Here is a 14,107-nt window from a genome sequence, read left to right as displayed (position 1 = left end):
TGTATACAACCGATTTCTATAAAACCGGCTTCTATAAATTCGACCTAATTTCATAGTGTAGACATAACCTTGGATTACCCTGACTGAGACACCGAATTGGAGTGATGTGGAACCTTGTATCAAGTACCTGACCGATAAGGGGGTGCAAATTGATGACATGAAGTATTTTGATCAGTTCAGCAACCTGAAGAAGTTTACGGAAAGTTGCAACTGTGATGAAGAGTTCAGTAATTTGCTAGCACACCAGAAGTGGACCAAATATTTTGAGAAATCCAAAAACATTGAGTGTCATTCAGAACTGATAAAGATTGCACAGTTCCTCTTTGCTATTCCTTCTCACAATGCAAATGTAGAGCGAATTTTTTCACTGATGCAAAGCCAGTGGACAAAGGAAAGGAACAACTTGAATGTTGAGTCGTTGAAAGGAATTCTACTTGTACAGTACAACTTCAGACAAACTTCTTGTAAAGACTTTCATGCCTTCTTAAAGAGCAAACAACCACTGCTGAGAAAAATGCGATCTGCAGAGAAGTATGCGTGGGCACATGAGGAGAAAGAAAACTGAAGAACTGGTGAAAGGAAAGGACTCACTACATATAAAGAATTATGTCCGGGAGGAATTTTTAAATAGCTCAAAATGTCCGGGATTTTACCAGGCGGGGAGGAGGATGCAGAACCTCTGAGCCCGGGCGGCAGCAAGGAGCATTAGTCTGGAGCCCCTGCTGGGGTGCCTTGGCCTTGGGAGCCAATGAAAGGGGGAGGGGGAGAGAGAAGGGGAGGGAGAGGGGCCCCGTGGAGTGTCCTCTTTTTTCAATGTTCAAATATGGTAATCCTAGGAAAACCAGCAGCAGCAGTAACACAACTCCAAAGGTCACCACGACAACAGCGTTCATAGGCGCTCAATCAAGCAGCTACCTGCAGGAGCAGCAGCAACTGAACCTTCTAGAAGGCAGCAGCTTTAAGGCTGCTATGCCACCAGAAGGCAGCTACCTGTAAAGGCAAACACCGGCAGTTCCGAGACAGACAGCCACGGTGACCTGCAGAAATAACACCAACCACCATCTCTGGCATGGGCACCATTGAACCTGACAGAGCAGAAGGACCTAAGACGAGTCAGAGGGATTTTGGTGTGAAAGTCTAATTATTTCTTTTAAGAGTGCCCAGGTGTGTCTGTTAATAAAATTGGATACCTGCTTCTGAATAAGATCTCCCCTACCCATCCTACGACCACTTGGCCAGCGCTCACATGATGCTAAATATGAAATGCTAAATATTTAGTGTTAAATGTTAATGTTAAGTAATTTTTTTTTTAATCTGTGACATGATAATGGTTTCTCGTATGTGTATATAGATGCTGCGTATACTACATTGTATTAAGTACGGTATTAGATTGTAACACTAAGACTAAAGCCTTTGTGTATGCAGGATCGTTATATGCTTCTTACATTGAAACAACTGTATTCTCTGTATGTGTTAGATATTTTATGCAGTTTGTCTTTTTTTGCTGCATCACTCGCCCTCTGGTAATACCCTGGCAATTCCTTTAGGGCGGGCCACAACCTTGTTACCCTTTTATTAAATTAGAAGTGCTATCATAGGCTAATTTAAATAGCATCTAAAATTTAGGGTAACAAATTTAGTGTCCTTGTATTGGTGGCCTGAAGGTGCTATTTTAAACCCTAAAGCTTGAAAGCCTTACTTCAAAGTCAAGGAGGGTACAACACTCCCTATTGGATAAAAGGACGATTGACACCAAGCAGTAAAAAAAATTTATTTCTTCCTCTTTCTCTTCTCTTTCTTTTTTCGACAAATACAGATACATACCCTACACATTCACACACACAATAACAATATAAACACACCCCACACATGCACACTCAACATGTACAAATACACAAAACCCACACACCAACACACACACACCCAACACGTACACATACCTCACACACCCACATACACCACATACCCAGCATACACACACAGGGCTGGAGCAAGGATATTTTGCACCCTAGGCGAAACTTCCACCTTACGCCTCCCACCCTCCCCCCTCCCCCCGGAGCATCGCTTATTATAAACTTTCAAAAATGAATACTGCATAATATGGCATTGTTCATTAGAATTAATACATATTCGGCTTGAACATTTATTAATTTCATTATTTAGACTACATATTTAATGAAAATAAATGAATAACCTGACAGGGTGTGGGGCTGGCTGGCTGGCTTGGGGCAAGGGGGTGCGGTAGGTGTTGGCTGGAGACAGGGGTGTGTGGGGCTGGCTGGCTTTGGGCAGGGCAGAGGATGCGGAGCTGGGGTGCAGGGTTGGCTGGAGACGGGGGGTTGGGGCTGGTGGCTTCGGGCATGGGGGTGCGGCAGGGGTTGGCTGGAGACGGAGAGTGGCCTGGATTAACAGGGAGTGATCTCTCATCTTTAATAAAAGAATGTAAGAATTCAGATGAATTTGCTGGACTCCCCTATGAAATATAGGGAGGAGGAGAAAGAGATATAGATAGGATAGAGGAAGAAATTTTGAAGTTTTTCTTTCCTGGAGAAGACCCAGTGGTATGGTTCCATAAGGAAAAGCAATGACTAAGGGAAAGGCCAGAGCCATATATAGCTAGAAAAAGATTATTCTATAAACATTCAGGAATTCCCCAGTAAGGCAGATTAATATTATATGATGTCCACAATTTAAAAGAGTATTATTGTTAGAATTTAATCCAGCAATAAGAATGGCTACAATTTCTGATGATCCCCTCCAGACTCCTTTACGTGATATAAAAGAAAAAGCAAAGAGATTATATGAAATACAAAGGGAAACAAGTTTGCCCCCTAAGGGGAAGAACAAAAAAGTATCAGTAATAACTTTTTCTAATAATGGTCCAAAGGGACAAGGAAATCCACAAGGCAAGAAGAATAAGGAGGGATTAAAAAAGAAAATCGAACTAGAAAGTTTGCCCCTTATGAGCAACAAAGGTTTGATGAAGAAAGAAATTGGCTCTGGAAGAGATTATTACAATATGAACCTAAAGAACAAATTCATGGGTTATCTACAGAAGAACTACTTCAAAGTTTAGTGAATCATGAGTGGAGCATGCCTACGGCTCCACCTAACCCTAAAGGTCAGGCATACGGAGGCCGAACGCCCCCTATCTCCCCAATATCAATAGAAGATCATGCTGACTTGGTAGCACATTTACAAACAGACGACTGCGGGAGACCCACTGTTTATGTGGAATTTGATCGGAGAGCGTTCGGACAGAATATGTTAATAGATATGGGTGCCACATTTTCTTTAGTAAGTACAAAGAATAAAAGTGTATTTGAACCTCCTGTAATGTCAGGAAGCTACAAGGATTTACTGAAGCAACGAGTAAGGTACTGTTTAGTGCTCCAGTTCACTTTCAATTAGGAACAAAACAAGGAAGGGAAGAGTTTGGCTTGATGAATTTGGATGGTGATGGAATAATTGGTGTTGATATACTAAGGAAGCTTAGAGTAACAGTAGATTTAGTAAATAAGGTGATATGGGAGATACCTTTTGATAGAATTATAACTATAGATCAACCAATTGTAATTGAAGCAGGGTATAGGTTAGCTACTATTAAAGCAGCAGAAGAAATAAAATGGCCTGATTGGCCAGCAGAAGTTTTACAAATTGCACAAAAGCATAAAGAGGTCTGGGCTACTAATAAGGCAGAATGTGGAAAAATTGAAGCAGAGGCAAGGATTAATGGGCCTGATCCCCCATTGCAAAGACAATATCAATATCCTAAAGAAGCGGAACCTAGTTTAATGAAGACTATTCAAGGACTTCTGGAGTAGGTTCTTATAGTAAAACAACAGAGCATAAATAATGCTTCTATTTGACCAGTTCTAACAGCAGATGGTAAAACTTGGAGGTTAACTATTGATCTTAGACCCCTCAATAAAGTAACGCCAATGACTGCTCCCATAATAGCAAAGTATCCTGAAGTAATTGCTTCCATTATGGGAGGAGCACGGTGGTTTACCGTCCTGGATCTCGCAAATGCGTTCTTTGCCTTCTGGTATAAATTTGCATTTACGTTTCAGGGATGAGAGTTCTGTTTCACTAGAAATCCCCAGGGTTTTCATAACTCACCAGCTGTTTGTCATATGCATGTGAATAAAATGTGGGATAAAATGCCTAATAAGGATAACATCATATCCTATGTAGATGATATCCTTATCAGTACAAAAACTAAGGAAGAGAATTGAGAAATATTAGATCAAGAATTACAAAATCTGAGGGAAACAGGGTTCAAGGTTTGTCCAGAAAAATCTCAAATATGCTAGCAACAAGTGAATTACCTAGGAGTAACATTAGGACAGAAAGGATGAACACCAGATAAACGAAGGATAGAATTATTGCAAAAGTTACCAGCCCCAACAGATGTGTCTATTTTAAGGTCATTCTTGGGGATAACTAATTTCTCAAGAGATTTTATAGAAAACTATGCAGAAAAAGCTAGCCCATTGTAACACTTGTTAAGGAAAGGTAAGAAATGGGAATGGGGATTGGAAGAGCAGGAAGCGTTCACTCATCTTAGAAAGGCATTAGCACAAGCCCCAGCCTTGGCATATCCAAAAGAAGGACAGCCTTTTGTATTACAATTGGCTACTACAAACATTTGAATAAGTGCTATCTTAAGCCAAGACCATGGTACAGGTCTTTGACCTGTACTGTATGCTTCAAAGACTCTAGATGGAGTAGAACAAGGATTTATTCCTTATGAAAAAGAGGTATTGGCGTTAGTTTGGGCTTTGCAACATTGGGAATATCTAGCAGGACAATCCCCAGTGCTTCTGAAAACATCCCATTCACCTCTAAAATACATGCTGACAGGGAAAATTAATGATGGGCATGTTTCCAATCCCAGGTTAACAAAATGGACACTAGCTTTGTTAAATAAAAATATAGCCATGGAAAAGATTCCAAGTCTATCTCCAGTCTCTGATGGTCTGCTAATAGAAGCAGAACAACATGAATGTTCTTTATCAGAAATTCCCCCTGAAGCACCTATATTATCAGAGAATATCAGACGAGAAGTTTTTTAAGGGTCAATGTTTGCCACATTCAGTGCAAGCTGCCAAAATTGTAGCAGTAATAGTGGTACTGGAGAACATGCAAAGAGATGAAGCTGATTCTGACTGGGTACTGAGAGCTGTACAGTAACTCCTCATTTAACGTTGTAGTTAAGTTCCTGAAAAAGGCGACTTTAAGCGAAACGATGTTAAGTGAATCCAATTTCTCCATAAGAATGCATGTAAATGAGGGGGTTAGGTTCCAGGGAATTTTTTTTTCTCCAGACAAAAGACTATATTATATATATATATATACACACACAGTATAAGTTTTAAGCAAACAATTCAATACTGGTACACAGTGATGATGATTGTGACGCTTGGTTGAGGTGGAGGAGTCAGAGGGTGGGATATTTCCCTTACTGCTAAATGATGAACTAGCAATTGGCTGAGCCCTCAAGGGTTAACTCTTTCACTCTACAAGGCAGCAGGAATGGAGGGAGTATGTGTGTGAGAGAGAGAGAGAGATGCGCATTTCCCCTTTAAGTACACTGCCTTGTTAATTAGATCCTGAGCCCTGGTGTGTTCCCCCTGCTCTATGGAAGATGGGGTAAGCGAGGTGCAGGGGGGAGGGGGACACCCTGACATTAGCCTCCCTCTTCCTTCCCTCCCCCCCACATAGCAAGCAGGAGTCTCGGGAGCAGCTCCAAGGCAGAGGGCAGGAGCAGCACATGGCAGTGGGGGGAGGGACAGCTGAACTGCAGGCAGCTGCTGCACAGGGAACTTAGGGGAGCAGGGAGCTGATAGGGGGAGCTGATAGGGGGGCTGCCGGGCCACCCTAGTTCCAAGCCCCCACCAGCTAGCTGCAACGGACTGCTCTTCCTTCAAGCAGTAGACAAAGCAGGCGACTGCCAAACGACGTTAGAAGAGAGCATTGCACAACTTTAAACGAGCATGTTCCCAAATTGATCAGCAACGTAACAACGAAACAATGTTAACCAGGATGACTTTAAGTGAGGAGTTACTGTAATAGATTGGATACCTCAATGGGAGAAGAGGGGTATAAAATCAGGAATGGTAAACCTATTAGTCATGCTGAAAAGTTAACTTATTTATGGGGATTAGCACAACAAAGAAAAGACAGTTACCTTTTCCGTAACTAGTGGTCTTCGAGATGTGTTGCTCATGTCTATTCCACAGCACGCACACCTACTGTGTATTCCACAGTAGGTGTGCGTGCTTGCCATGTACACCGGTGCCGGAAGTTTTTCCTCTATCAGTGCAATTCCAGAAATAAGTGCAAAACTTCAGAATAATAAAAGTCTTAATGGGACCTATAAGGGCTATAAATGTTATTGCACAAAATCACTCAGGCAAAACGCTTATTGCAGACAATATTTGTAAGTGTTTTATTATATTTGCCCCTCTAAGCAAGGAAACCTTAGGTTCCCATGACCACCCCTCATCAGAGTCAACAAAATGTGAATGGGTAGCTATAGAAGGAAAAGGTGCAATACGGGGAAAGACAGTAAGAACCGGACAATGGCAATGTGCACTAATAGACAAGTTTGAAATACTCGCTTGTTAGGATAGTCTCTTGGTAGCCCCAGAAAGGATAATAGTATCCCTTTTGTAATTAAAATACCAACAAATAGCATCCAGGCAAAAGAAGGGAAAAATAATATTACTATGATGTGCGAATGGTCCTCGGATATAGATAAGAAGAAATGGAGTTTAGTACATCAAACCAAAATATTAAATATGAAAGAGGGTCATACTCAATGGATAAACCCACCTACTCCATGGGATAAAGGGAAAATTATCCAAATTTCTGTAATATTAAGTGGACAAAAATGTCAATGGATTTGGGTAAACAAGGGAGAAACATGGGCACATATAATCGATATGTCATTGACACAGCAAAATAAGACAATTATAAATGATGGCCAAGGGAAAGGTAAATCTATGCTATGGTACATAGGAGGAGGGATTTGTGTATGAAATTACACTGGAATAAATAACTGTGCACAAATTTTAGGGAAAAGCCCTTCATGTGCTTTCATAGCATGGTATGCCCCCAAATGGACAAAAGATAAAGAATTATTATTAAAATAGGCTCACAACAATGCTAAAATGAAGGATACTTTATTTAATGTCATTGATCCCCAAGGAGGAGTCAGTAGAGTAAGCACTCAATGTGAAACACGAGCAAAAGTAGTATTTAGGAATCAATTGAGTCTGCAAGCACCTTGGTATAGACCAGGGATCGGCAATCTTTGCCTACGGCCTGCCAGGGCCAGGCCACTTTGTTTACCTGCCGCGTCCACAGGTTCGGCTGATCGCAGCTCCCACTGGCCGTGGTTTGCTGTCCGAGGCCAATGGGGGCGGTGGGAAGTGGCGGCCAGCACATCCCTCAGCCCGTGCCGCTTCCTGCAGCCCCCATTGGCCTGGAGCGGCAAACCGTGGCCAGTGGGAGCCGCGATCGGCCGAACCTGCGGACGCGGCAGGTAAGGAAAGCAGCCTGGCCTGCCAGGGTGCTTACCTTGGCGGGCTGCGGGCTGCAGGTTGCCAATCTCTGGTATAGAAAAATAATAGGGGGTAGAGAATGTAAGGGAAATGGTACAAGCCAAGTTTTATTTGTCTATTGGGATGAAGGTAGTGTAATTAAAACAAAAAGACGTGGAAATGGAACATGGAGAATTACTGGCCCTCAGATCAATTATACTTTTACTATTCTATGGATATCCAAACCTAAACCAATTAACATTGGTCCTTATATAGTAAGAGAGGATGTTAAAACACAATTAATAATAGACCCCACTTATTTCCTGAAAAAGGTAATAATAGATTTAGCCTCTATGAACATTTCATCCATATAGCCACAATGTATTAAATACACTGAATCTGTTTGTGGGATGGAAAAAATGGACAGAAATCCAACTTTTATTAAAAGCCACCACTAATAGAAAAAAAGAAGCTTAATAGATACAGCTTTAGGAAGAGCAGGTACAGAACTCGGAGTGTTGAATAGCATAGATGCAGAAGTATTGGCTAATAAATTAAATGCAGTAGGACAACACTTGGGAGCTTTGTCAAAACATCTACATAAGCACTCGCCATCACCTAATAGCGAGTTTATTCCCTGGCTCAGAAAAATTACAAAAGGCTGATTATTTAGCCATACTACATATCGTAGAGGTATTACAAAGCAATGTATCCATGGCACTGGCTTGCATACAAGCACAGACTTGGACTAATGATGTGGTGAAAGACATAATAAGAGATGGGATGAGAGGAATTTTACCTTTAAAAATAAGAAGTATAATGTGGAAATATGCCACTAGGGTGGAATAAAAGATATATTCCTGGTGGAAAATGATAAATTTCACATATAATCCTCAAATGAATCAAATTACTACATACAGTCATAATGTCCAATGCCCAAATAGAATGGATATCTCCTATTGTAATGCTAGAGTTAAATATTAATAATAGTATAATGCAACCAATAGAACAAACACTATAGGCCACAAGGCAAAACCGTACATGGAAAACTGTGGAACTTGAGGCCTGTATGGAAGAATGTGGAATTGGATATATTTGTAATAGTGATAAACATACATCATATGGCTGGATTGTAAGTGACTAACTGGGAAAATGCCATTATCAGCTAGATCTTTTCCCATTTAATGGATCCTTCGTTATATATATTGGAAATAAATGTGTATGTGTTAGAAGATGTTGTAAATTGTTTAAGTTAATCATGTATTCAATGTAACTCATAACCGTTATGAAAACAAATGTTGTTGTAATATCACCTCGATGATTGGTTGGAATTTCAAATTCATGCTACCTGAAATTGGTAATGAGGAAATTAGGGATCAGTATCAGATATATAAAAAGGTTGATCCAATACCTTGGAAATAAATATAAGTTTAGTTAAGCAATTAATGGATCATCCTGACTTACAAAGACAACAACAAAGGGCTCAGGAAAATGCACAAAAGGCTATGATTACTCTTCACCACTCTCTAAGAAAACTGAGCACACTATAGAGTGTATAAAAAGTGATACCAAAAATAACAGGTGGAAAGTGTTCTTGGGATGGTCTCCTAGAGCAACAGGATTCTTTAATACAATTTTACAGCCTGTTGTGATAGTATTAGCATTTCAGATTATGATGGCATTTATACTTATTATCCTGGTGTGCTGGGTCAAACAAAATTTTAAGCAGCTAAAGCATGTATAGTCCACAAGCCTTAAAAGAAACTATAATGGCACACAGGAAAGTGTGACCCTAGTGAGAATCAAGGATGGTGAGGAATTGTGCCAGTAAGAAGAGGTATCTGCTCGGTCTGACAGGAGAGCCTTGAGCCCATACTGGACAAGACCAAACATCCACTGAACTCACTATTTAAACAAGTGGTGGGTTGATAAATAAGTATATCACCCACCAAGGAGGGGACTGATACAAGAGGCTTTTAGTTGCTCTATGCTGTGTAAAAAAATTAGCAGCACCATGGAGAGGTGTCAGCCGTGCAGCTGTCAATATGCAAAGAAGAGAAAAAACACTGTAAAATTCACCTCCCCCAATTAGCATAACAAAAGTGGTGACAATATCATAATGCCTAAACATGAATAAAAAAATGTAGTTAGCTAAAGATTTAAGGCTTTTTGATAAGTAATAAATAGTGATAGGTTAGAGCAGGTTTCCAAAATGGCGGCTGCAACGATTTTACATTAGAAAAATTAAAATGGAGGACTCAGGCTGAATTGACCAATAGCAGACAGGTAACTGGGGTGAAATTAAGTTCAGCAGGGTGAGATTAAGGGATGGGTCAGTCAGGTAAGAAGGAGGTTCTCAGCCAGGTCTGGCTCAAATGACAGGTAAAGCTGATTGGCTGAATAGTTATCACCCCATAAAGAGGAACTATGCTAATTACTAGTATTGAGAGAGAGCAACCAATCAGAAAAGATCAAAAATAGTATACAAGGCAGAGAGATGACAGGCTTCAGGGTAGGTGTGTGGGTGAGCAGGAGAGCGGAGGAGAAGACAGCAGCAGACTGAATATCACTGAAATCCTTGACCGAGCACAGAAGGACCATAGACGGTGCAGAGGGATTTTAGAAAGAAAGTAAGTATAATTCCTTCTTAATGATAAGGAATGCATGGGACTGATTGTAAATAAAACTGAATGTCTGTGTCTGAATGGATTTTACCCCACCATTCTATGATTGCCTGATCAGAACTCATAGAATGTTATTTAGTAATGTCCTTTAATGTGTAATATTGTAATGCAGTTTTATACATATGTAAGAGAGTTCTGTATGTTACATTGTAATAAGTTTGGTATTATATTGTAGCATTGCATTAAGGCTTTATACATATGCATAAAGGGTCTATGTGTATTGTATTGTGCAACATTGTATCAGCTATATAGTTTATGTAGTCTGTCGTGTCGCCTCCCTATATGATTTCTAAATGCAATGCAACTGTACTATGTTCTGGGTTATGTTTCACAATGCATTCTTTCTTGATTATTAAATGTATTGTAACTGAATATTTCCTTTACATAAATGTTACTTTGTTTTTGAAGAATTACTGCTTTAGCGTCAATCCTTTGAGCGGAAGCCTGTATCCGGGTCCTCTCATGGTTTGACAGAACTAGTCTGTCCTGGGCAGACCTCTGAGGGGCAAAGACAAACTCCCTGGTAAAACCTGGGCAATTCCTCTAGGGCAGGCCACCTCCTGTTACCCATTAACACAGGCTAAATTGACAATTTGTTTACAGTTATAGGCAGGCCATTATTGGGTGCCTCAGGTCCAAATTTTGGAGTAACATGTGAACGTAGGAATAAGTGTCCTATTTCAGTGCTCTTATTCCAAAATAAGAGTGTCCACATGCAGACTTGCACTGAAATAACAAAAGAAGTAAATTACAATAGATTTAGTTATTATGGTGTACATTTGTGTAGATGAGCCCTTAAAATAAACCCACTGCTTCACAGGAAACTAGTGGAGATGAGTGTGTAGAAGAAATCACAGAAATGTAGATCAGGAAGGAACCTTGAGAGCGCATCTAGTCCAGTCCTCTGAGCTGAGGGAGGGCCATGTATACCTATACCAGCGATACTCAGACCTCAGTTGTTCATGAGCCAAATTAGCAATCAGTATTACCCAAAAGAGCCACAGTAGTGTGAATTCATAGTTTCATTTACTATTTATAGTGTCAGTGTCTATTTCCTTTATATTCATACTTCTATTCCTATGGCCTTTCTGAATTCAGAGTTTTGTGGTTCCAAAATATCATAATAAACCCTACTTTTATCCAAGTTCTCTCTGAGGTAGAGCAGGTCTTCTATAGAGTACTCATCGTGCCTTCCTGTCCAAACAGTCAGGCTGTACCTGTATTAACAGAGTTATTAAAAATCCATATTTTTATCTTAGTACAACGCATGAGACACATAGAAAGGCTTCTAAAATAATTAGGACTCTGGTATCTTAATTTCAGATACAACTACATATACAAAACTAAAGGATGTTAAGGTTGGAAAGTCAAGCAATCAAAAGTTAGGAAATAACAGAATTAAGGTTGCCTGGGCACTATTAATTCAGCATCCTTGTGCCTGTGTATTATGATACAGTATTTAATTACATGATCACATACACCTCTTGGGAGCCAAAAAATCTTACCGCGTTATATCGAACTTGCTTTGATCCGCCAGAGCGCTGCTTTACCGCCTTATATCCGAATTCATGTTATATCGGGGTAGAGGTGTACTATTTTTTCCCACCGGATCATAAGATAGATGATGCTCAATGGTATCTATTCAATATTTCTTTTTGTTCTCACCATTCTATCCCTCTCCAATGCTAAACAATTCACTTAAACCAAACGCTTCATAGGTGGTCACTGATTGTGTTCCTGCAGTTTCTGGATGTTCATCTTGAGATATCTGGGGCCGTATTTGCCATAGTGCTGAATACTCATTGGAACAACTGAAGTCAATTGGAGCTATGCACTAAAATATAAAGTACTGCAAAATGCTAAGTATCAGGGGGTAGCCGTGTTAGTCTGTATCTACAAAAACAACAAGGAGTCTGGTGGCACCTTAAAGACTAACAGATTTATTTGGGCATAAGCTTAAAGACTAACAGATTTATTTGGGCATAAGCTTTCGTGAGTAAAAACCTCACTTCTTCGGATGCATACCTATGCATCCGAAGAAGTGAGGTTTTTACTCACGAAAGCTTATGCCCAAATAAATCTGTTAGTCTTTAAGGTGCCACCAGACTCCTTGTTGTTTTTATAAAATGCTAAGTACTCTTAAAAAAAAAAATCAGGTCCTAGGTTTCTCAAATTGGACACCCCAAATTAGTTGACACTTGACAATTTTGCCCTTGACCTCTGAGTTTCAGATCCTCCTCTGTAAATGGGGATAACACCACCATCTTACTTCACAAGGGTGTAGTAAAGATAAATTTTTTAAAGTTTGTGAACTACTCATACTATGGTAAGTGCTATAAGAACAGCCAGGAGGAAGTTAACAATTCTGTATTCAGTGAAGGCCCTAGCCACACACTGAATGGTGAGGGTAAAAAAAATATTGAACAGCTACCCATTCAGTGAGCACCATCCATCGTGTCCACTGAATAAAAAGGTCCTACAGGAAAAAGTAATATGTGATCATGTAATTAAAGACTATATCAGGGGTAGGCAACCTATGGCACGCGTGCTGAAGGCGGCACTCAAGCTGATTTTCAGTGGCACTCACACTGCCCGGGTCCTGGCCACCAGTCCGAGGGGGCTCTGCATTTTAATTTAATTTTAAATGAAGCTTCTAAAACATTTTAAAAGCCTTATTTACTTTACATACAACAGTTTAGTTACAGATTATAGACTTATAGAAAGAGACCTTCTAAAAACATTAAAATTTATTACTGGCACGTGGAACCTTAAATTAGAGTGAATAAATGAAGACTCGGCACATCACTTCTGAAAGGTTGCCAACCCCTGAACTATATCATAATGCTCATGCACAAGGAGAATGACTTAAGATTCCACCTTAATACTGGCATTTCCTAATTTTGAGTGCTTTATTTTGCATGTTTACTGTTCTTTTAATATAGTTCTTTTGTATATAATAAAAAGCAACCTGAAAAAACAAATTCTATTAAGAACAACCATATTGACCCCTGAATGGGTCATGGGCAGGCTTGGAACCTTTACATCCACAGCACAAACCTCTACTACATAAGCTAACAGAGTAACTGGTAATGGTAATAGGTTGTTACTAGGGCTGTCAATTAATCACAGTTAACTCACACGATTAACTCAAAAAAATTAATCATGATTAATTGTAGTTTTAATTGCACTGTTAAACAATAGAATACCAGTTGAAATTTATAAAATATTTTTGGATGTTTTTCTACATTTTCAAATATATTTATTTCAATTACAACGCAGCCTACAAAGTGTACACTGCTCACTTTATATTTTTATTACAAATATTTGCACTGTAAAAATGATAACAAAAGAAACAGTATTTTTCAATACAAGTACAGTAACTCTTCACTTAACGTTGTAATTATGTTCCTAAAAAATGCGACTTTAAGCAAAACGATGTTAAGCAAATCCAATTTCTCCATAAGAATTAATGTAAATAGGGAAGGTTAGGTTCCAGGGAAATTTTTTTCACCAGACAAAAGACTTTGTGTGTGTGTGTGTGTGTGTGTGTGTGTGTACACACACATATACACATACATACACACACACACTATAAGTTTTAAACAAACAATTTAATACTGTACACATCAATGATGATTGTGAAGCTTGGTTGAGGTGGTGAAGTCAGAGGGTGGAAGAGGGTGGGATATTTCCCAGGGAATGCCTTACTGCTAAATGATGAACTAGCACTCGGCTGAGCCCTCAAGGGTTAACACATTGTTCTTAATGTAGCCTCATGCTCTACAAGGTAGCACAAATGGAAGGAGGGAAGACAGCATGGCAGACAGAAACACACACTCTATGTGAGAGAGAGAGAGAGAGAGATGTGCATTG

At 39.7% G+C, this 14,107-nt stretch overlaps 1 protein-coding gene across 5 annotated transcripts in view; it reads right to left on the bottom strand.

The window, feature by feature from the left end:
* Positions 1-14,107, bottom strand: part of FAM151B (family with sequence similarity 151 member B) — a 69,893-nt gene that overhangs the window by 28,708 nt on the left and 27,078 nt on the right. For 3 of the 5 annotated variants that reach the window (XM_065550143.1, XM_008167493.4, XM_065550145.1), the window contains exon 6: positions 11,369-11,451. In XM_065550143.1, the coding sequence (XP_065406215.1) occupies positions 11,369-11,451 (83 nt within the window). Of the gene's footprint in view, positions 1-7,957; positions 8,899-11,155; positions 11,452-14,107 lie in introns of those variants that run through there. The other 2 variants (XM_024104529.3, XM_005288193.5) reach the window with 2 other exon arrangements.

Source organism: Chrysemys picta, chromosome 6 (genome assembly GCF_011386835.1).
Source record: "Chrysemys picta bellii isolate R12L10 chromosome 6, ASM1138683v2, whole genome shotgun sequence".
Taxonomy (NCBI): domain Eukaryota; kingdom Metazoa; phylum Chordata; order Testudines; family Emydidae; genus Chrysemys; species Chrysemys picta.
Note: the sequence above shows the minus strand (reverse complement) of the source record. Positions and strands in the feature narration are given on the sequence as shown.